At 34.0% G+C, this 23,899-nt stretch overlaps 1 protein-coding gene across 3 annotated transcripts in view; it reads right to left on the bottom strand.

The window, feature by feature from the left end:
• The window catches only part of LOC111506467 (uncharacterized), a 99,422-nt gene that overhangs the window by 31,016 nt on the left and 44,507 nt on the right, over positions 1 to 23,899 (bottom strand). For all 3 annotated transcript variants that reach the window (XM_023161533.2, XM_023161532.2, XM_023161531.2), the window contains exon 11: positions 15,079 to 17,444. In XM_023161533.2, the coding sequence (XP_023017301.2) occupies positions 15,079 to 17,444 (2,366 nt within the window). The remainder of the gene's footprint in view (positions 1 to 15,078; positions 17,445 to 23,899) is intronic.

The following is a 23,899-nucleotide window of genomic DNA, read 5'->3' as shown; positions in this document are numbered from 1 at the left end:
ACAAGAAGTACATGATGGTGAAAACATTACAGCTGATTATCAACTGTGCCTTCCACAGAAAAAAACAATAAAAGGAATGAAAAATTCTTCTTCAAATTTTTATAAACACTTGAAAAGAATCCATCCTAACAAAATTGAAGACTATAATAAATACAAAAGTTCAAAGAAATCTTGTAAAAGAAAGAGACTTGCAAATGAAACTCAAGATTCCGAAAGTCAAAAATCCAAAGAAGTTAAGTTGATTCAACCTTCCATTTTGGGAATGACCAAAGAGGGTGGCAAACCAATTCTAAGCCAATCTGTATTCGAAAACAGAATAAAAAATTTCGTTGTGAACACAATGAGTGCAATATCTATAACAGAACATCAAAGTTTCAAGAATATCTTTCAAGGATTAAATTTGAAAATACCAACAAGGAAGAAAATAATGAAACGAATCGTGGAGTCACAAAAAGAAAATTTGCAAGTAATTAAAAATAAAATCAGGAGTATTAATTACTTATACAGCACAGCAGATATTTGGTCGAATAAAAAAAGAAGCTTCCTAGGAGTTACCATTCACTGGTTGGATGAAAACTTTGTTCGTGAATCAGCTGCAATTGCTTGTAGAAGGTGAGTAACTTTAAATGTTTTTAGATCAGCCACCCAAAATAAGTTTTTTAGATGTAGTTAATTTAGTTATTAGGGGGGTTTTTTATTTTCTTATTATATTTCTAGATCCCATTATTGGACAGTTTTTCTTCAATATTTGAGAATTAAATTAACCACAAAAAGATCTTCACAAAAAACCGTAATTTCGTTATTTTCAATGATAATGCTTATTTGAAAGTTATTTTACCACGAGCGCTTCTCAAAAAATAATGAAATGATGACTTTATTCTGATGACATTCTTCAATATTGTTTATGAAGATTGCCCAGGCAATACAAATCTTGCCTTAATGCCATTTTTCACAAATTTTTCATATTTTAGCATTACATCGTTTAAATATCGGACATAAAAAATATTTTATTTTTAAAAAGAAAAATATGTTGGGTTGTGTTGGAAAAATTTCAAATATTGAATTAATGTACAATCAAGTGAAACGTGCAACGGTTCTACTACAGTAGTAAACAGTGAAAACACTAATAAAAATTTAACTAATATTTTTGTTTTACGTTTAAAGGAAGTCACTCGTACAGAAACAGCTGAAATGTTAGAAGATATAAATTTAAAATTTGGTTTAACAGGCAATAAACTGGTGGGACCAATAACAGACAACGATAGTAACTTCGTTAAAGCTTTCAAAGCATTCGGCGAAAAAAATGAGGATGAAGACGATGAAGAAATTGACGAAGAAGAAGATGAATTTCAAATTTTACATTTAGATATTGATGAAGAAAAAAACAACGGAGAGTCGGAAGACGATATAGAACTACCGAAACACTTGCGATGTGCCACACATACTTTGAATTTAATAGCCATCACCGATTGACCCTGCTCGAACCGCTTCTTACTATACTGGTAAAATGGTATTTGTTACGTGTTCGGGGATAGAATGTCCATAAACGCTCTACAACCGACTTCCGAACACGTTACACACCTAGATAATGACAAATGAGATTTTGTCGAAACGTTGGTGAAATTAAAGATAATATCACATACACGGATCAAATACCCCAAAAACCAGTTCAGCATAGTCCTATGCGTGAGAACTTCAGATTTAACATTTGATACCTTAACGGGGAGATAAGGTTAACTAAGAAGAAGAAGAACTCAGGTAAAATTCAACAACATTCAAGTAGTAGGTAGTAGAGCGTTTATGGACATTCTATCTCCGAACACGTAACAAATACCATTGTACCAGTATAGTAAAAAGCGGTTCGAGCAGGGTCAACCGACTTCCGAACACGTTACAGCACATCTAGATAATGACAAATGAGATTTTATCGAAACGTTGGTGAAATTAAAGATAATATCACATACACGTATCAAATACCCGAAAAACCAGTTCAGCATAGTCATATCCGTGAGAACTTCAGATTTAACTTCCTTTATTTTGAGTATTTCAATATTAAATTCTACAAAAAGGAAGTGAAGCTTTATATCTTCTATTAATTATCTGCGAGCGCTTTCGACAGTTGGTAGTACTGTCATCATCTGGCACTTCTCAAACTGAACTGGTCATCCTATTGTCTGTCTCTTTATACGGTCAGAGCGTCTTAACTCAGGTATTTCAGGTACTTTAGGTAAATTTGCCTGTATTTGTTCTGCATCAGGTACTCTTCTTCGTGTTAGATCTTCTCTAGGAATGTGTATGGTTTTGATTATTATATTGAATGTGAGATCGTGTTGTGTTTTGATTTGTACTTGTTCCTCGATAAGTGATTTATGGATGTTCAAGATTTCCCAAATGTCCATGCGGTTTCCCTTGTTGATTTGTTTTATTAGTTTTATGTTCTCTGGTGGGGGAAAATTACGTTTGTTTTGTATGGCGTGTGTTACAAGGTTTGATTTATATACTGTTGGATTTATGTATGCCTTTTTGTGCTCATTGTACTTTTGGATCAGTTTTTTCTTGGTTTGGCTGATATAGAATTTGTTGCAGTCCGAGCATTGTATACTGTATATCCCGTTTTGGTCTTCGTCTTCTTCTTTTTCATAGTTGTTTATTTTTTGTGTTATCTACGAACAACTACAGAGATACATCGTCATAAATGCGAAAATACGAAACTAACCTATCTAGTAGGTCGCTATTAGCGATAGTGACAATTAAATTGGTATGACGCTGTGAGTTTCTGAATTTTCGAAATTGAATTAATACTAATTGTGTGTTGTTGTTCTGTTCTTAATTTGTTACTTTAATAATTCACTTGTTATTGTATGAACACCACAGCTTGAGGAAGCAGTACTTAATTTGATTGAAGAACAACCTACTACCAGTACTAGAAAGATTGCTTTCCAGCTAAATGTTGATCATATGACGGTATTTCGAATTTTAAAGGAACAAGTCTTATACCCTTACCCTTACATAAAATAATTTTTTGCTGCTAACTGGTTTATTTTGGGCAAAAACCCAAGGGACACTTTTTGTTTAGAATGAAACAAGCTATCGGAAATAAATTTTTAAATGGTTAACAAATAATAAGACAAAAAGTTACATTGGAAATAAATTTTAGGGGTTGCGTTTTCCACCCCTCTTACAACCATGGGGTAAACCAAATAAATTTCTGGCTAAGTGTCTTTTTGGTAGCACGAAACGTCAGGTTAATTTCAATATTGTAACTTTTTTTAGTGCTTGTGAAAAAAATTGTTATACAAATTTTATGTACCCCCTTTAAGGAGCTGTAGTGGAGTTAGAAAAATTAGTAACACCCTTCCCTCACGCAAAAAAATCTCAGGCTTCTCAGAGACATATTGATCGAAAATTCCTATCCCAGAAAACTTCTCAATAAAATAATTTTCAATACTGGCAGTAATACAAATTCCGATGTAATCAACAGAAATTTATGTAATAATAGTACACCTATCAATATTTCTTACAAATCTATATCTATTCTTAGAAATTTATCTTCAAATATCATAAAACTTTTTCATAATGAACAAAATATCAAAATATACCAAAAAAATATTAAAACTATAAAGAATTTGAATACCAAATTAAAAGATAAAACGATACTACCAAAAAGTCAAATGTGATTTATAACATTCCTTGTAACAATTGTAACTTGGATTATATTGGAACAACATTAAGAATTCTTAAAGATAGAATAACTTCACATAAAAGTGATATAAAACTTAATGAAAAATCATGTGCATTAGCGCAACATTCTATAGAAACAGGACATAAACCAAATTTCTCTAATATCAAAGTTTTACATAGAGAAAAAAATATTTCCAAACGCCTTTTTCTTAAAATGGTTGAAAATAATAAGTCTTCTGATTGTATGAATAAGAATACTGACATTGATAATCCCAGCAGTATATACAGTAACTCACTAGAATTACACAAAAAAACATAATGATAATAATGAAAATTGTATCAATCAACTCTCTTTTTAGAGTCAAAGATTATCAAATCATCATGCCCGTTGAAAAATATGACATTTATGTGAAGGTATGACATTTGTCAAATCCAAAAAATCCATACATATTTAACTTTTTTTCGTCAATTTTATGTTCAATTCATTATTTTTCACTCATTTTTACTGTAAGTATAATTTGTTACGTTATTCATTGACAAAAAAATCCAGAACTCAATAAATTATAGGCCCTGTGAAGCAGAGTTTTGATTTTTACTTTTTTGACTGAGAGACCCCGTTAATCCATTTTACTGTTATATACATATATATTATATATTTCTTGATCTGGTTAGGTATTGGTGCAGTTCAAAATTGTAACTAATTTTATCAATTAAGTAGTCAGGTGCCTTGTTTTAATTTCAAAAATGCAAATAAGTGTCTGGTATAACAAATAATCTTTAATTGCTAACCATCCTAAACTGTCCAACATGGATTTTAAAGGAATGCGTCTGCTACAGGACAAAATGATACGCATTGATTGGTTTTGTAGTTTTTGGAACCTGTTTTGGTTCAGTAGGTATAAAATAGTGGAATCGTTGAAATTGTAAAGAATAAAAAAATGATGACCAACTGAGCAAAATCTATTCATATCTCTTCATCTCTGTAAAATTTTCAAAATCTTTAAGTATAATAAAAATCATATCATTTCATTCCATCATTCAGTGTATGTCTACTTTTTTCATATTTCATCAGTTTCTTCTTTTATATTATATTTCACTTATTTGATCATACACTTTTTCATATTGTAGCCCTGATAAATACAATAATATTTGTCGAGAGCTCGGTAGAGTAGAGTTTTTCTCCATCCTAAATTAGTCGAATGTATCTATAGAAATGAGAAGACTCCCTAACCTTCTTTCGATGTTGCAGTTCATCAAGGTTATTCGTGATTTTTGAGTCAGTATATAATGTAGCAGCCTCGGTATATAATTAGGCTTCCAAATGAGGATTCAGAGGGCTTCACCCTCAGTGACGAAATTGTCGATAATTGAAAAACGGTGAATTATGTTTCAAGTAACTACCTTGTTCGCTGAAACAATTTTGACACAAAAATATTTAAAAGAATTTTTGAGGAATTCCATATGAGATGGAAGATTGAATGGTTTGGCAGCGCTTTACATACATAACAATATTGACATGCCTTGTGATTCAGTTTTAAATGTTTTTATGAAAAAATATCATGAACTCATTTTTTCAAATAATTTGTAAAATGATAATATATCAATAATACATTAGTATCCATTCTGGGTAAGTCGTCTGTTTTATTGAAAGAGCTAGTATCCAAACTGTGGATCGTAGTGAAATAGCAAAGTTGAAGTAGAACTTTAATAAACTTAAGGAATACAAATATATACGTGACAGTCAAACTTTGAATTGAAAATAATTGACAACTAAAGTTCTCAATAGCAACATTTAGCAACCACATAAAACTATACAGGATGACTATAAGCTGCAATTCAGTTCATATTCCAACACTGCCCCTTGAACTGAAGTGCAGTGGTCTCTTAGTAACACCTAGTAGATCTCTCAGCTTCTCAAAACGAGTTCTGCTCAGTGGTTTGGTGAGAATATCCGCTATCTGATCCTCGCCTGCTATATGTCGTACTTGAAATAAACCTTCTTGTACTTTTTCTCTAATAAAATGGTATCGAACGTCTATGTGCTTGGATCTTTTATGAAATTATGGATTGTGAACCAACTTTACAGCACTAGCGTCTCCAATCCATAATATTGGGATGGTCTTCACACATGTATGAATTTCATCAAGAAGACAATTCAACCACATAATTTCTTTAGCGGCTTCACTGGCTGCAATGTACTGTACCTCCATCGTTGATAATGAAACTGACCGTTGTTTTTAACTAAACCATGTTAGTGCACCTTGATTCAACTTGCAGACAAATCCAGAAGTTGACTTACGAGAAGATAAATCACCTGCATAATTGGAATCACTGTAAGCTTGGAGAGAACGTGTATCAGCTTTATAACTAATGATTTTTCTTCCAATAGGCTTTTTCACTAATATCCAGGTGTCATTTTCCACCAGCGACTTCATTTCTTCGCCCATTGCTCTTCTCCACATCTCAGATTCATTAGATGAGAAGGCCTCGTCAATAGTATTGGGTTCTTCTACAGCAAGCATAGCAAAAGCATCGTATCTTTCAGGTTTTTGCAATTTAGATCTATCTCAGAGAACAGGACGATCAACTGGCAGACTAACGCTTATTTCTGATTTCATTTTACCCACAGCAAGACCTTCATCAATTGATACTGATTGCTTTTCGGAACTTATACTTGCAACAGTGTCTTCAAATATGACAGTGCTTTCTTTGACAGTTATTTCCTTTTTGAAAATAACATCACGACTTCGAACAACGTCATTTCTGTCAGGTAACCATATTCGATATCCATCTTTGTCTTCGATATATCCAACCAGATAACCTTTCTCACTCTTCCTTTCCCATTTGGAACGTTTCTGTTTCGGAACATGAACAAAACTTTCTGTCCCGAAAATTTTCAAATGATCCACAGGAGCTTGTTTTCCTGTCCAAATCATCATAGGTGTCATACCTTCTGTCAATGTGGGACCAGTTCTATTTAAAACGTATGCAACAGTATTAACCGCTTCTGCCCAAAGGTATTCAGGAAGATTTTTCGCATGTAACATGGTTCGTGCAGCTTCAACGAGAGTTCGGTTTTCTCGTTCTGCAGCCCCATTCTGTTCAGGTGTGTAAGGCATGGTGATTCGATGATGTATACCATACTGTGTTATCCGTGTTATCGAATTCTTTACCACCATCAGTTAATAATTCTTGTACTGAATGTCCAGTTATTTTTGCGTTTGACAGAAATTCTTCCAGTTTATCTTTCACCTCAGACTTCTCTTTGAGGAAATAAACATAGCGAAATTTACTGAAATCATCCTTGAAAACGACGAAAAATCGTGCACACCAATCGATTTTATATTCATTGGTCCACAAACATCAGCATGGATAAGTTCTCCATGTTTACTGGTTCTATTCATCCTCTGACCAAAAGGTAGTCGATGATGTTTTACCATACATAGAAGCATCACAAAATTCTGCATCAGCTTCAACCTCGACTCCTCTTCTTTTCAGAAAATCCTGAACATGTCTCTTATTTTGATGACAGAGACGTTCGTGCCAAATCTGCAAGTTATCGCTGGCGGCTAACTGAACTTCTGCAGTATTTTCAGGAACAACTACTCGAATATGCATCACATAAAAACCGTTTTTACGAGTTCCAGTGGCTACAACCTTCCCAATTTTCGAAATGTTGCAAATATGTTTGTTGATTGTTGACGTCATACCTTTATCAACTACAGAAGGTATTAAAAACAGATTCCTCCCTACATCAGGAACGTACCACACATCTTGACGATAATTTCTTATCCATTTTCCATCGATGAACATTTGAACATTTATATTTCCTTTTCCGAGAGCCTGCATACTCTGACCAATAACAATAATAACTGACTGGGAAACTGGGAAGTTTTCGAAAGTGGAAAACCAATTTCGGTGCATGGTCATATGAATCTGCAATCCAACTAACCTTTGGATGTAGATCTAACTGAAAAGGTTGTGAAATGAATGCTGAACCTTGTACTGAAGTAACATTCGTTTTGATATCTTTGGTACAGTCTTTCTTTAAATGTCTTCTATGATCACATCGATAACATTTTGGAGTAAACTTCTTCTTCGCGTTATCTTTCTTGTGCAGGGTTAATGTTATTGGTGGGGATCGATCTTGAACTCTCTTCGATACTACTAATTCTGTTTTAGTGTAAGTATCGTTAGTTTCTTCTCGTTCTTGAAGTCGCATTTCCACGGTGCATAATTTTTCACGAAGTAACTGAATGGTTCTTTGCTCCTTAGGGACAGACTCCCATGCATTAAGGAATTCAAAATAATCTTGAGGCAAAGTATTTAGTACTCTATTGATGAATAACGACTCCAGCAACTTCACTTTGTCCTCTTTCCAAGTTTCGTCTTGAAGTTCTATCCAAAACTTTTCGAGTTATGCCATGTGTTTAGCTATGCTTTCTAGGGGATCCTTTTCTCTGATTCCAAAGAACTTGTTGAATAGTCTGTCTTGTCTTTGTTCCGTTCTTTGCTCAAAGATACTTTAAAGCTTATCCCACATCTCCTTTGAACTATTACATATGTTTATCAGCTGCCTGACTTGTGAACTCAGACTAGAAACAATGAGATTTTGGGCTGTGTATTCAATTCTGTTTGCAGACTGCATCAAACATTTGTATGTTTCTGTTACATCCTTATCTGCTATCTCTGCTGGTTTGACTGGAGATTCAACTGTGCCCAAAACAGCATCCCATGCATTGTGTGCGTGCAGCTGGATTTTGATTTGAAATTTCCAATCAAGCCAATTGGATTGCCCTTCCAATTTCTCGATCAACACTTTCGGAATCTCCATCTTCTACAGTGTTCGAAAAAACTATGTAATCCGCAACTCAGTGACAAACAGGTCCAAGATGTCACCCAATGAACAAGTTTATTTCTTACTTCAACTCAATTTACCGATATTTCACTAATGTGTTTCTGGGCCCATAACCTGTTGTAGATTATACTTGAAACTGTGGATCGTAGTGAAATAGCGAAGTTGAAGTAGAACTTTAATAAACTTAAGGAATACAAATATATACGTGACAGTCAAATTTTGAATTAAAAATAATTGACAAACTAAAGTTTGCAATAGCAACATTTAGCAACCACATAAAACTATACAGGATGACTATAAGCTGCAATTCAGTTCATATTCCAACAATAATGATAATGAATGAGATTGAAATGGGAAAAAATTAAGGTTTACTGGTATTTGTTAACAGTATATTAGACAAGTACAGAAAAACTAAAAGATAAAAGGGCAATGGATGCTTTATTTCAAAAACTTTTTTTTGCGGCATCAACTGCTAGGTTATTAGCCGCGGACTTTTTGTTTGTTTTTCAAATTCCATCTATTATATTTGCAGCTTTCAAAAATGCCATCAGGTTGCTCAACGTTCGTCTATCATCACATAGAATTTCTTTCATTGCCCCAGTTATATTATGTTGTCTCCTGGTTTCCTTATATTCTGGGCATTATACAAGTATATGTGGTACTGTTAGTACTGTTTGGCATGTAGTACATAGAGGTTGTTGTTCTCCTAGGAGCAAGTAAAGGTGTGTCACTTTTGTATGGCCGATTCGCAGACGTGTGAGAACAACTTGTTCTTTTCTGGTCAATTTCAGTGGTGAGATTCGCTTATTGACACTTGGTTTCGAACATTTCAGTTTCGCGTCAGTTTCATTCCAAAGAGTCTACACATATCAGCCACTTGCATTTGTGGTATTTGATTTTCCCCATAACAGAAACCCAGCTTATTGCCGTTATGCATGAGCACACATTTCAGGCTATATTTAGAGGATTCAATAAATAAGCGCCATTCATGCGGATAATATTTATCTATTTCTATTGCTTTTAATAAACCCGGAATATCTGAACAATTAACAAAGTCATCATCTCAAGAAAGTAATGTTAGTAAATCTCTCTTTCTGTGCTGATCCAGAGTATAGGATTGGTCGAGTAATAGATAACCAGTCGAGTAATAGATAACCATATTAGGAGTAGGCACACAGTATTTGTCCTGGGTGTCCATAGGAAATCCAAAGTAATCAAGATACATGTGCTTTACGAACTCCGACACACAGTCTGCAATTTTTCAATATATATTCACCTCAGATGTTACAGAAATAGTTGGGATCGTTTTTACAGATATTTCTCGATGTAGACATCGTAACAAAAATTAATTTGTAAAAGAATCACTCGGTTTCATAAAAGTTAAGTGTTACCAGTACACAAATATGGTCAATAGCTGTAACTCAAAAACTAGAACTTTTCGAAAAAATAAGGAAGGTAGATTTGAAATCGGCGACCTCGAATTAGTAAACAATATTTCTCGATGTAGACATTGTAACAAAAATGAATTTGTAAAAGAATTACTCGGTTTTATGACAGTTAAGTGTTACTAGTACACAAATATGGTGAATAACTGTAACTCAAAAACTGTAACTTTTGGAGAAAAAAACAGGGAGGGTAGATTTGAAATCCGCGACCTGGAATTAGTAAATAACAGTTATGAAAAATTCCACATAACAAAAAAACAATTGAATTTTGTTCCCTTGTCTCATATCCACACCCACCCCATAAAAACTGCGAATAATTTCCATCTAGTTCAAACACAATACAAATTCATTGAATACATTATTTTTCAAGATATTGAATGATTACAATAACCTTAATTAAACATTTTCCTCAAATCCACCTAAATGAATTACTGTCAGCAAAAAACTTCTGAAAAACTGAATTATGGAAATTTATTTGTGTTCACATTGTTATTGTATTTGAGTCTTGTGTTTTAACTATTGACGGTAAATAGAATTATTTTTACTTTTTTTTTCTTAGGTGTCCCAGTCCGTCAGCCATGTAACGTTGCAGAATCATCCCAAATTCAACTAGTTGAATTTTCTCGATAAAAATATCTGGTCGAATTTGGGATCGAATTCGCGATCTCTTGATCATAAATTCGGCGCACTACCACTGCACAAACTCACCACTAATTATTTTTACCTATTAGTGACAATATTGAGATTGTACTTGTATTATGATTCTCCTACTGAGAGGCTAGACGGGCGGTTCGAGCAATAACTTTGAATATCAGTCATTCTATTCATAGTAGAAAATGTAAGCACAGTAAAATAAAACAACCAGTAGTCTCTCTTACCACATGGTCCGCCCGAGTTGCCGGGAACCTTCGACCGCCCTTAAATGAGATTCTCATCCAACGCGTTCAGTGCTGTAGTATCGAAGGATTCGAAGGTCCGCGGGCATCGGATTAGTTATAATAAACAGTGTGAAATTGATATTGGGTTTAATTCATTTGCTGTTGTTGTTTATCAATATACTTTTCTGGGCCTAAGGTATATAAAAATGTTTTAATGAAACTGTTTTGTTTGCCAGCGCCACAAACTTCAAGAAAATTATTAAGCGGACTAAATATATCGTGTGGCTTGTAAAATGACATGGTTTTTAAAATGCTAAAATTAAAAGTCGCTCTATGTCCTCAAGATAAATTCTGCGTTTTATATATTGATAAAATTAATATAAAAGCCAATTTATTTAACAGTCATTCCGGTTATTTCATTGGTTTCGAAGATATTGGTAACAAAAAAAATGAAGCCGGCAAAAGTATCAACCACTTTGACGGTGAAAATTCAAAGAAACTAATTTTTGACACAATTACAAAATTTAAAGAGATGTTAATGTTATTGTTTTTATCTCAGATATGGGATCTAATAACATCAATATTTTTCCCGATAATCCATTGTCCACATAAGACATTTACCTATACTGAAATGAGGGTTTTCTAAAGCCCACCATCTACAATTCTGTGACCTTACTGTTCCAATAGTTGTAAATATTGCTTCATCAGTCCATAAAATATTTATTGGGAACCGTGCGTTATCTTTGTATTCTCCCTGATACCATGCGGAAAATTCAAATCTTGGAATAGAATCCCTTTCTTCTAGGGTATTTATAAATTTTGGTTTGAAAATTTTGAATTTATTTCTTCTTAAAATTTTTTGTACGGTAATAGGTACATCGAGAGATGTTGATATTTGTTTAATTGATGTCTTACCATTTTTGATAACACTTAAACACACTTCCTCTTCTTTAGTTTAGATACTTTTGCAGATGTGTGAGGTTTTTTGAAATTGTTATTAATACTGCCCGTTTCTTTGAATTTATTTAAAATACGGGTAACTGTAGTGTGATTTACATTGCGATTAGGATGCCTGGCATTAAAAATGTCTGTAACTTGTATGCTTGTAGTATTTTCCCCACACAACAATATAATTTCATCTTTTTCTTCTTTTGTACGCATCTTGATATTATTTAAATAGTACTTATTATTGAATCTATTAGAGCCTCTGGAGACACCCTACATTTTGTTTTATGAGAGAGAGGACATTGGCAGATCAAGATCTTCAGATGATGTGGTGCTGTAGGTTTTTCCGAGTTTTCCTGCAGCTGAAAAAGCAAATGCGCCACTGGAATCAATGAAGTCGCCTCGCAGCGCCAATTGATTTTTATTGATGTTTTTATTTTAATGGTTGTTTTATAATTTCATAAATAAAAAAGTACTTATTATCAAACGTTAACAAAATAAGCAATAACAGTAACTACGTAATGAATATTTAGCAAATATGTCATGTACTTAATGACAAACATACGTTTGGTTTCAAAGCCAACTTAAAACTCATTTTGGACAAGAAAATCTCCAGAAAATCAATGAGCTTGTTCCAAAATACCTATTTTATTTTGATGTTTTCTGACTTGCTATCATTGAATATTAGGTTCTTGTTACAATACTGTATAATTTTGAGTAATTTTCGGTGTTAACAAAAAATAAAAGTAACTTTGCACCAAAAACTTCGAAGACTATTTTACTCTTCAAAAAAATTGATTCTGGTTAACACCATAGTTGCGTAATTTGTAATATTACAGGCTTTTAAAATAAACCGTCGTATACAGGATGCTGTCTATTTATCGTTTTAGCAATTTTTTTTCAGTCCCCTTTAAAAAATGGGAAAAAAATAAAACTTCACTTAGATGGTCATAACTTCAAATCTAGATATATTCAACATATGCTAGTAGTGCTGAGCTGGATGTCTGTTTCCAAATACTCTCTATTTTTGACATTAGTTTTTATTTATAAAATTGAGATGGGTCTAGCACCTCCATATTGTGTTTGTAAATTAATCTATAACAAGAAACAGAAATTATTTTCATGTGCCACAATTGTTGAAAAGCTCTTCACACAATTCCATTGTTTTAAGTCTAAATGCTTTGAATGAATTACCTGTTTCTATTCAAGATGCAACCTCTCTCTATACCTTTAAAATAAGTTTAAAGCGTCATATGTTGAATAACTTGTATCAATTTAAGTACTGACTTTATGCTATTGCATTTTTTTCAACTTTTAGGTATGATTACCCCAAGTTGAATGTGTTTTGTATTTTTTTATGTGTTGTATATCATAATTACATTCTGACGAACTGAATGCAATTAGATTTTTTTGTGCTAAATAGACAATCAATATGAAAAATGGTTTTGTGTGAGACTATCTAATTCTGGTTCTAAAAATTGTGCAAATGGCTAGAGCAGTATTTTGTTAAAAGCAATAAATCTATTTAAAGATCATGTTTCCCTCATTTCTCAGACCTCTTTTGAACTGCCATTGGAGACGGCCATCGATACATCTCTCCCTCTCATAGATAAAGATTATCAAAAAAATAATTTATCATAGAAAAATTTTGTTTGGTATTTTTGCGGATGCCTGATAAAAAATGTTTACAAATTCACAGCTATGATATGTGTAAGTCCTATTCCAAGGCTTATATCAACCTCAATGATTCTTCTTTATATTGCTTTTTAAGAGCTTATGAAAATACTAATTTAGATACATTTGGTAATTCAAATATGCCGCATGAAAATTTTGTTAACTATATATCTTTACTAGAAGCGCTGTTTCAAATAAATTTCGAATTACTTGCCATCGAAAATAACATTGTCAACTCGTTTGTAAATATTAGCAAGACAACAAAATTTAAACGTCCTTTTGTTTGAAAGTAGTTGACAATGTTTCTTGGTGCATTTCATTAGTGTGGACTTCTATTGTCGGATATGATATAAATTGATTTGAAATACCTAAAAGAATCTGTAAAAATAAAAAATTAAGTAAAAAGAGATTATCCGCTTCATCGGTTTTAGAGGAAGCCGACAGTTTGGTCAGCTTCCTGGAGTTGGTCGTGTTCCGCTTAATTAGAGGTTTCCATATGTTGTGTATCACTACGCTAGCTTGGCTAAATGCGTTGTTGGACAACATACATGCGGCTTCTTTGAATTTTCTCCTAAACCAGTGTTCTTCCTTGTGGATAATTTCACCTTGAGCCCACTTGATGTTATATTGACGAGTTCAAACGTGCTCTGCTTTTCCTGATTTGCTGGTTTCTCCTCGCTGTGTGTAATTCTTATGTTTGGCAATGCGAACTTTCAATGGCCTCTTAGTTTCACCGATGTATGATTCTCCGCACTCGCAGGGTATCCGGTAAATGCAATTCTTTGAATCGCAGACCGCGTTCGGTGGCCTGGTTTTTGTGAGGCTGCTATGGATAGTGTTCCCAGATCTGAAGCAGGTTCTGATGTTATACTTGGACCCAATCCTTATCCTTTACGACATTCCTCTGGTGTAGGGAAGTACAAGTACTGGTTGTGGCGTCTTCTCTTCCTTATGGAGCTTTTGCTGTCTTCTAGCTGAAGCCTGTTCCATCATCACTTTGGAGTAACCATTTAGTTGAAGGTCATTTCTGATGATGCCTAGTTCTTTTTCGAGAGCTTCTTTTGTTTTACAGAGCCCGAAAGCACGGTCTAGTAGAGTTTTGATGATTCCTCTCTTAGTCGATTGATGGTTGTTGAAGAGCCGGTGATATCGCCGTACGGAATAAGTAACTTACAAAATCTTCTATAATGTCCTTAAATTTCGTTTTTATGTGAGCGCACGCCTATGGTAAAAGAACGAAATCGCCCTCGCACTTCGAGAACTTTGTAAATTAGTAAGAGATGACTTATTGGTTGTTTTATTTTACTGTGGTTCAAGGCTAGATAAAGAATTTATGATTATTGATGATGGTTTTTCTGGTGAATTAGTTTGTGGAACCTAATTCGACGACAATCTTAAATTCCTTTCAATTTTATTAGCTCAATTTGGAGATATATGTGAAAATGTGTCATACATGTACACATAAAGCAATCAATACCACATATATACTGAGTGTATCAAACTTGATTAATGGATAAATATATGTTATTACTTACACTTGATTCAAGATATGAAATACAATGAGTCATGCTTATTAAAGTTTGAGTAATTTACTTACCCCTTGATTGATATTGCTACTTTCTTTTGTTGATTCCAATTTGTTCTTATCCATGACCTTGATGTTAGTAAAGGAAGTAGAATTAGTTTGGGCTATAGGAATTGAATTTACATTGAATAAGGTTAAACCGGACAATAAATACTCCTGAATATCTTTGCTGAAGTTGTCAAAAACATTTTTTGTTTCGACATAGCACTCCAACGGAGTCAAACTTGCTTTTTTATATGACAAATATTTGCTTAAGGGTGCATTGGGATCTGTTGTGTGAGGCCCCTCAGAGGGAGTAAAGTCAAAAAGTCTTCTGTAGTCATTCAGCATACTTTTGATAAGGGAAAATTTATGTTGGTCATCTTTTTTTGGTCGGCCTCTTCTCCTAACACCCAGGATCATTTTGGATAAAGAGGGTCTGCGTTTGATAATGCGACCTTGTTTCGAAACAGGTTTTTTATCATATTTCCTGGACAGTTTGGAGTCTTTCAAATTATTTTTCTTTGCAGGTAGTTTCTTGACGAATGGTATGACTTTTTTACTGTGTGGTTTTTGCTCCTCTGGATTTCTTTTCCTCTTCATTTCGGCTTTGATATTTTCCTTCATGCCTTCTTCTGTTACATATGCATTTTTCTTATTATTGTCTAAACATTTTGCAGTTTTTTGAAAATGTCTTTCAAACTTAGACTCTGACACAATCATATGTTTACGACGTTTCTTCATTCGAATATCATCATCAGAGGATGAGTAAGAGAATTCACTGTCTTTTACATTTGGACTATAATACGAAGATTCACTTTCAATGGGCTCATTGTTTGCATCAGAGTCGGCATCGCTGTTAGTAGAAGAAGAATCAGATGATGTAGAGGAATCAAAAGAACTAGGTGAGCTAGTATCACTAATGGGTTCACCGTTACCATCTTTAACTTCACTTTTCAACTTGTTTTCTGCCACTGTATTGAGCTCTTTCAAATTGCCACACTCCAAAGAGGATATTCTACTAGTCCTTTCAACTGGGAGATGTTCAACGATAACCTTTTTGTTCTCATTATCTAAAGATATAGGTGCGTGGCTCATAGGATAAAATCTATCTCGATTACTGTATATCGTTTCAGCGCACTGGTTAATTGTATAGTACTTATGGTTGCTCCAAATAAGATTAGGTTTGTACTTTTTGGGTGGGGAGGGGTCTAGAATTGGTTGCTCTACTTCTTGTAATGCACCTACAGGTGTTTTCTCCATGCTCACCGAAAACACGTTCAACAATCCGGGAACATTATTTGAATCCATTTTACTAGTGCCATTACTAGTTTGGGCAATAACAGGTGATGCTGGGTTGAGTTCAGGCATTTGTTCATGCATCATGAAAGGTTCTCGCAGTTCTGGAACAGTTAGCTCTGGCATTTGTTGTACAATGACACTTTTTATTTTTGAATCACTAGATCCAATAGCTCCAGATGTATCTTTAAAATGTAGAGGTTGCCCTAAACCGAGAATAGGTATTGAACTGGCAGCTGTTGAGCTACCTAGTTGACTTAAATTAGGTAGTACTGCATCCAGCGAAGAGTTATCTATAGTTACAACACTAACTATTTCTGAAGATGCCCCTGTAACATGTGGTGTGAATGGCTTTATAAAGGCATCTTTATTAATATTCAAACTTGTTTCCACAATGTTACTTCCTACCGAAGCAGTTATTGGCAACTGTCCAGGAGCATCACCATTTGTTGTGTTTTCAGGTAAGAGAACTTTGTCTGTACTTGTATTGTTAGTTAATAATGCAGAATTTGTTACTACTCTTATATCTCTTGGTAGTGATGATAATGTATCAGATACATTAGGTGCTACTTTACTATGAGATAACTTATCAACCAGTTTTGTAGATTTATTTGAGAAATTTATTTCAACTGGTTTTTCTTCCCTTTTGTTCAGAAATTTTAGAAAAGCATTCTCATATTTGTTAGAAGAAAGTGGAGCAGTTAGAGAAACTGGTCTAATAGGCTCCATTTTCGGTTTACTCATCAATGGATTTGAAGCCAAAACTGTTATAATACCTTTGGATGTTTTTATAGTTTCTATATTACTTGTTAATAATTTTGGTTTTTCTTTGGGCTTTCTATATGTTTTTAGATTTGTTTTAGGAGCTGAAGGGATTTGTGAAGGCAAGATTGGCTGTGGTGAGGAAACTAGCTGGGGAAAGGATATTGGCTTTTGGTCACATTTTCCAGATTCATCAAGTAAAGACTTTTCATGTTCTTCTGCTGCAGCACGGATAATGTTGTCAATTTCTTGCTTCACTTCAGGATTAGGAGGTTGTTCTTCCAATTTGCAAGGATCAGATAATTCTACCACACCATCTTCTAATGGATAATGTTTGCCTGGTGATAATATTTAATGAGTATACCATAATTTTGATATAATAGTATCATCAGGGATTGAAACTGAAGTATTATTGACCATTTTTGGGACTTCTAGATAATTCAAAAACAAATGTATTAACTTAAAAATCTGTCAGTCACTGATTTGAAAATAAAATGGCCAAGAATTTTTTAAATTCTTAGGTTTATTCATAAGTAACAGATTGGAATTTGATCAGTATTCAATATCTATGAGCAGAAAATTGCACCATTCTTAAGTGCAAACACAATAAATGTATCCACTGTGAAAATTGTCTAATATTTGTTGATTAATATTCATTTGAGATATGGTATTATATTTTGGGAATTCTGTAACCAACATATTTTCCACTCCCTAATGAAACTATGTTCTGTGATATAATTGTATTTTTTTAAATTTTGTATAATTTGCATATATATTTTGAATCATGCAACTAATTTTCCTTTATTTTCAGTATTTTAATATTAATATAAGTTACAAAAAGGACTTGAAGCTTTACAACTTCTATTGAATTATATGCGAGCGCTTTCGACATCTGGCCGTACTGCCATCATCAAGGCTCTACTCAAACTGAACGTGTCAACCTCTTGTTTGCCCTTTTATGCGGTCCGAACGCCTCAATGCAGGTACTTCAGGTACTTAAGGTAAATTTGCCTGTATTTGGGTTACACCAGGTAATATTTTTTGTGTTGGATCTTCTCTAGGTTTACTGTTTCTAGGAGTGTGTATTGTTTTGTGTAATATATTAAATGTTAGGTCTTGTTATATTTTGATTTGTATTTGATCCTCGATAAGTGAATAATGACTGTTGAATTTATGGATGTTTAAGTTTTCCCAGATGTCCATAGTGTTTCCCTTATTGACTTGTTTTATGAGTTTTATGTTCTCTGGCGGGGGGATATTATTTTTGTTTTATATGAAGTATGTTGCGAGGTTTGATTTATATATTATTGGGTTTATGTATGCCTTTTTGTGCTCGTCGTACCTTTGGATCAGTTTTTTCTTGGTTTGGCTGATATAGAATTTCTTGCAGTCCGAGCATTGAATGCTGTACACCCCGTTTAGGTTTTTATCTTCTTGAAAAGAGAAATGACAATTTCTATGTTTTTTACCACTTTTAATTGTAACTAACGTTACTGCAGTTTCGTCCTATATGGACATTCTCAAACTAATACAATAAATTTCCATATTGAGAAATGGGAATTCCATATAGGACGAAACTGCAGTAACATTAGTTACAATTAAAAGTGGTAAAAAACATAGAAATTTTCATTTCTCTCTTCATTATGATCTCCTACCACGTAGTAACGACTACATCCATTAATTTATTTTTGTCTTCTTCTTTTTCATAGCTGTTTATTATTTATTTGTGTTAATTTCGTGTTTGGCTTATATGTGATGTTGATATTCAGGGGTTTGAAAATGTTTGTAAGTTTTTTGCTTTGGTGTCCTAGGTACGTAAATGCTGTCCATCATTGTATTGTTTTACCTGTTGGAGTAGTTTGATCCTTGTTCTGTATTTTTTGTTTGATTCTGTTTTCTAATTTAGGTGGCGCCCCCTACGAGTAAGAGCAATAAGAACATCAGGTTCGAATTCGACACCTCAAAAACCTCATATTACCAAGTTTCGTTTAATTAAGTTCAGTATTTCAAAAGTTATTTGAAAAAAACGAAAATAAAAATAAAACTTCAACATCCTGTATCTTGGAAACGAAGCGTTTCCGGACATTTATTTATTTGGACAATTCATATTAGAATATTGTGAGGAATCACCTACTTATATATATATATATATATATATATATATATATATACACATATATATATATATATATAGATATATATATATATATATATAGATATATATATATATATATATATATATATATATATATATATATATATATATATGCTTTTTTCACAAGAATGCTTTGGAAATGAATTTGACGTTTTACTCGTTTGAAGAGGTCATTACTGTTGGGTACGTTCCTTTATGACATCTTTAAGCAAAATAGTTGTTTTTGTATCAAGGGTGCATAATCAGTATTTGTTTTAATAAAATTTGCAAGAAATGTCAACATTTTATTTCAGGAAATTTTGAATATGTAGAATAAACTAAAATAAACGAAACTAAATTGTATTCAAATAAATTGTTGGAAGTGTCCACCTTCAGCGAAGATACAGGCAGTCAGTCGTCTAGTCATTGAATCTCGTACCCGCTCAATAATTATTGGTGTGTTTCTTATTGTTTCACAGGCGTCTACTATTCGGTTTCTTAGATCTTCCTCGTTCACTACTGGAGTCTTATAAACTAGTGACTTCAAATGTCCCCAAAAATAAAAATCTATCGGGTTTAGATCTGGGGACCTTGGTGCCCACGCCTGGTTAGGTTCTTCTGCACCCCTACCGATCCATCAATTTGGATAGACTGTGTTAAGGAATTCCCTGGCTACAACGGTAAAATGGGCCGGAGCCCCATCATGCATAAACCACTTGCGGATACGAATTTCTAATGGTACATTCTGAAGTAGTCCCGGCAATTCATTTTCTAAAAAGTGTCTGTAAGTTGCGCCATTCAGTCGGAGCGGAAGAAAGAAAGGACCTATCAAGTAATTATCAATTATTGCCGCCCATACATTTACCGAAAATTGATACTGATAATGCCTTTCACTAACTGCGTGCGGATTTTCGAGAACCCAAACATGGTTGTTATGAAAGTTTATGATAGCATTTCGGGAGAAGTATGCCTCGTCCGTGAAAAGTACATATCTTAAATATTGAGGATTTCCAGCCAATTTTCTCAAAAACCATTGACACATAGTAATGCGTTGGGTAAAGTCTCGTGGCAAAAGAGCTTGTACCTTTTGAATATGGTATGAGTAAAACTGTTTGTCATGGATAATTCTCCAAACTGTGGACTGAGTAGAATTGACAGCTTCAGCAATTACTCTTGTGCTTGTTTCTGGAATATATATATATATATTTTTGTGTTATTTTCGTGTTCGGCTTGTAAGTGATGATGATGTTCAAGTATTTGAAGATGTTTGTTTATTTTTTGGTTTCGTAACCTATGTATGTGAATGCAGTTCATCGTTGTGTTGTTTTATCTGTTGGAGTAGTTTGATCCTTGTTCTGTATTCTTTGTTTGATTTTATTTTTCTAATTAATTTATTGTCTTTTGGACCATGAAGATGATAGCACAGCCTGCCATCGAAAACGCATGCATATAATAATTAAAGTTATTAAAGCTTCAAATCCTTTTTGTGAACAAGTGTTAATATTGAAATACTGAAAATAAAGGAAAACTAGTTCCATCAATCAAAATTCATGGCAAACGCGGATATGTGTTTCTGGCTATTGGCCTCATCAGCGCTGTGTAACCAAGTACAATTGGGTAACACTTGATTGCCGAAAACAGGCTTTTAAAATAAACCGTCGTATACAGGATGTTGTCTATTTATCGTTTTAGAATTTTCTTTTCATAGTCGCCATTAAAAAAATGGGCAAAAAAAAACTTCACTTAGATGGTCATGACTTCAAATCTAGATGTATTTTTTGATGCCGAACAACTTTTCTCAATAACATTTTGAGATTTTTCAAAATAAGAGTACTTTACTCTTGTCACAAAATCAAATATTTGAAGGCTCCTCGTATATTACGTGTGTTGTACTGTATTTTGTTGGTGCATGTTTAGTTTTAGGGGATACACAAACTCTTATCAACAATAACTTTTTGCCAAAAAACCCTTAATAAATGAGTTTCCCATATGGTGCATACTCTGGGGATGACACTGTATATATAACTTCTAAATATTATATGCGAGCGCTTTCGATAGCAGGCTGTACTATAATCTTCATGGTTCTACTCTAACTGAACGTTTTATCTGCTTGTTTGTTCTTTTAAACGGTTAGAACGCATTAGTGCAGGTATTTGTCCTCTCCTTTCATCCGGATGTCTCTTTAAATTTGCCTGTACTTGGGTTAAATCAGGTAATATCTTTTGTGTTGGTGTTTCTCTAGGTTCATTATTTCTAGGAATGTGTATTGTATTGTGTAGTATATTGAATGTTAGGTCTTGCTGTGTATTGATTTGTATTTGTTCCTCGATAATTGAATTATGACTTTTGAATTTATGGATGTTTAGGTTTCCCCAGATGTCCATACGGTTTCCTTTATTGACTTGTTTTATGAGTTTGATGTTTTCTGGTGGGGAAAAGTTATGCTTGTTTTGTATGGCGTATGTTGCGAGGTTTCATTTATATGTCATGTTTGTGTATGCTTTTTTGTGCTCGTCATACCTTTGGATCAGTTTTTTCTAGGTTTGGCCGATATAGAGTTTGTACACTTCGTTAAGGTTTTTGTCTTCTTGTTTTTCATAGCTGTATATTTTTTGTGTTATTTTCGTGTTCGGCTTGTAAGTGATGATGATGTTCAAGTATTTGAAGATGTTTGTTTATTTTTTGGTTTGGTGACCTATGTATGTGAATGCAGTTCATCGTTGTGTTGTTTTATCTGTTGGAATAGTTTGATCCTTGTTCTGCATTCTTTGTTTAATTCTTTTTTCTAATTTATCTGTTGTCTTTTGGGCCATGAACTTGATAGCACAGCCCGCCATCGAAAGCGCTCGCATATAATAATTGAAAGTTGAGCTTCAAATCCTTTTTCTGAACAAGTGTTAATATTAAAATACTGAAAATAAAGGAAAAATAGTTGCATCAATAAAAAATGATGGCAAACACGGATATGTGTTTCTGGCTATTGGCCTCATCAGAGATGTGTAACCAAGTACAATTGGGCAACACTTGATTGCCGAAAACAGGCTTTTATAATAAACCGTCGTATACAGGATGCTGTCTATTTATCGTTTTAGAAATTTTTTTTCATAGTCGCCATTAAAAAAATGAGTAAAAAAATAAAACTTCACTTAGATGGTCATGACTTCAAATCTGCAGACAGAGCCAGGAAACAACTCCACAAGCATACTTCAGGGTGCAGGTGGCGCAGTAGACATCCCACTGAATCAACTGCAGAGAGATTCTATGACTAGCTGGAATTATATTTGTTTGGCCGTGATTCTCAAACGGTTCACACCGTTCTGAAGAGACCTTGCCCAGTACTGATGATGGGGCAATCACCCCGAAACCGGTCTATCAGTTGGTCGGTTCGACCAAAGTAAATTAATTTCTGCTTTTCATAGTGGGAAATAACTTGCTATGAATCTTCCAAGTCGAAGACGTTGCACAGGTGCTTGATGGTTTTACTTTAACTCTCTGCCCGGCATTAACTGGGTGAGTTGTTGTTTTTCCGTTGGGTATCTGCCATACGTACCTACAAAGTCGTAGGTCTGCATGAGAGGAAAGGGGCAACCTTTAGCATGTCATAATGCACCTCTCCGGAATATTAATCATTATTCCTACTCCCACCCCGAAGTATGCTTGTGGAAGTATGCTGTCAGTGTCAATTGTTTTTTATCTCTCTCTGTGGTCTGCAGCCACATGGCTTTCACCAGTAAGTTATAATTTGATAATAAAATTTATCGAAATATTTGAATAACTTGTGTTATAAGAGTACACTTCCGTTCTGCTTATCACCCAAAGATAGTTCCTAAGTTTTGTATATATATATATATCTATATATATATATATATATATATATATATATATATATATATATATATATATATATATATATATATATATATATATAATGTAACAAATAGCGGACATAACACTCCAAAAAGGGGGGCAAACCGCGGACACGTGTTTCTGGCTATTGGCCTCATCAGCGCGGTGCAGCCAAGTGTAAAGATGGGCTACACTTGTTTGCCGAAAGCAGGAAACAACATTGACTCCGGCCAGACCAACAGATGAATCAACATACGCAAAGATGAACACAAACTAGCAGTGAAGGGAAAAGTCACCACGTCTTCTCTCTTCCAACACGTACTGCAGACAGGACATAACATCAATTTCGATAACACAAAAATACTAGCAAGCAATGAAAACTTTTACTCGCGAACAATCAGAGAGGCTATCGAAATTGAAAAACGACCTAATAATATGAACAAGAGGGATGATGCGCAAAGATTACCATCAACAGGAAGATCCGTTTTATCGCTTCGCACAATCAATCAGACCACTCAACCCCAGAAGCAAAACTCGGCACATGACAATACAGGTACAATAACAGAGGCAGGAGAGGCAGCACAGGTAATAAGACCAAAACAGGTAGTCGAGCAAACACAGGTAGTGGCAGCAACGCAGGTAAAGGGAAACATCCATCCCTATAAATTGAGACACAGAGTTCGAACTAATCAGTCTGGTTGAAAAAACCAGACATCACCAGAAGATGGCAAATGAGACTTTGCCGAAACGTTGTGAAAATAATCCTTATGTATATATTAAAAGGTCAAATTTATTCGACTGGCTTATATACCA

Source organism: Leptinotarsa decemlineata, unplaced genomic scaffold, assembly GCF_025532065.1.
Source record: "Leptinotarsa decemlineata unplaced genomic scaffold, Ldec_3_MD MMD2_P_RNA_scaffold_9, whole genome shotgun sequence".
Lineage (NCBI taxonomy): Eukaryota > Metazoa > Arthropoda > Insecta > Coleoptera > Chrysomelidae > Leptinotarsa > Leptinotarsa decemlineata.
This window is presented reverse-complemented; position numbering and strand designations above follow the sequence as displayed.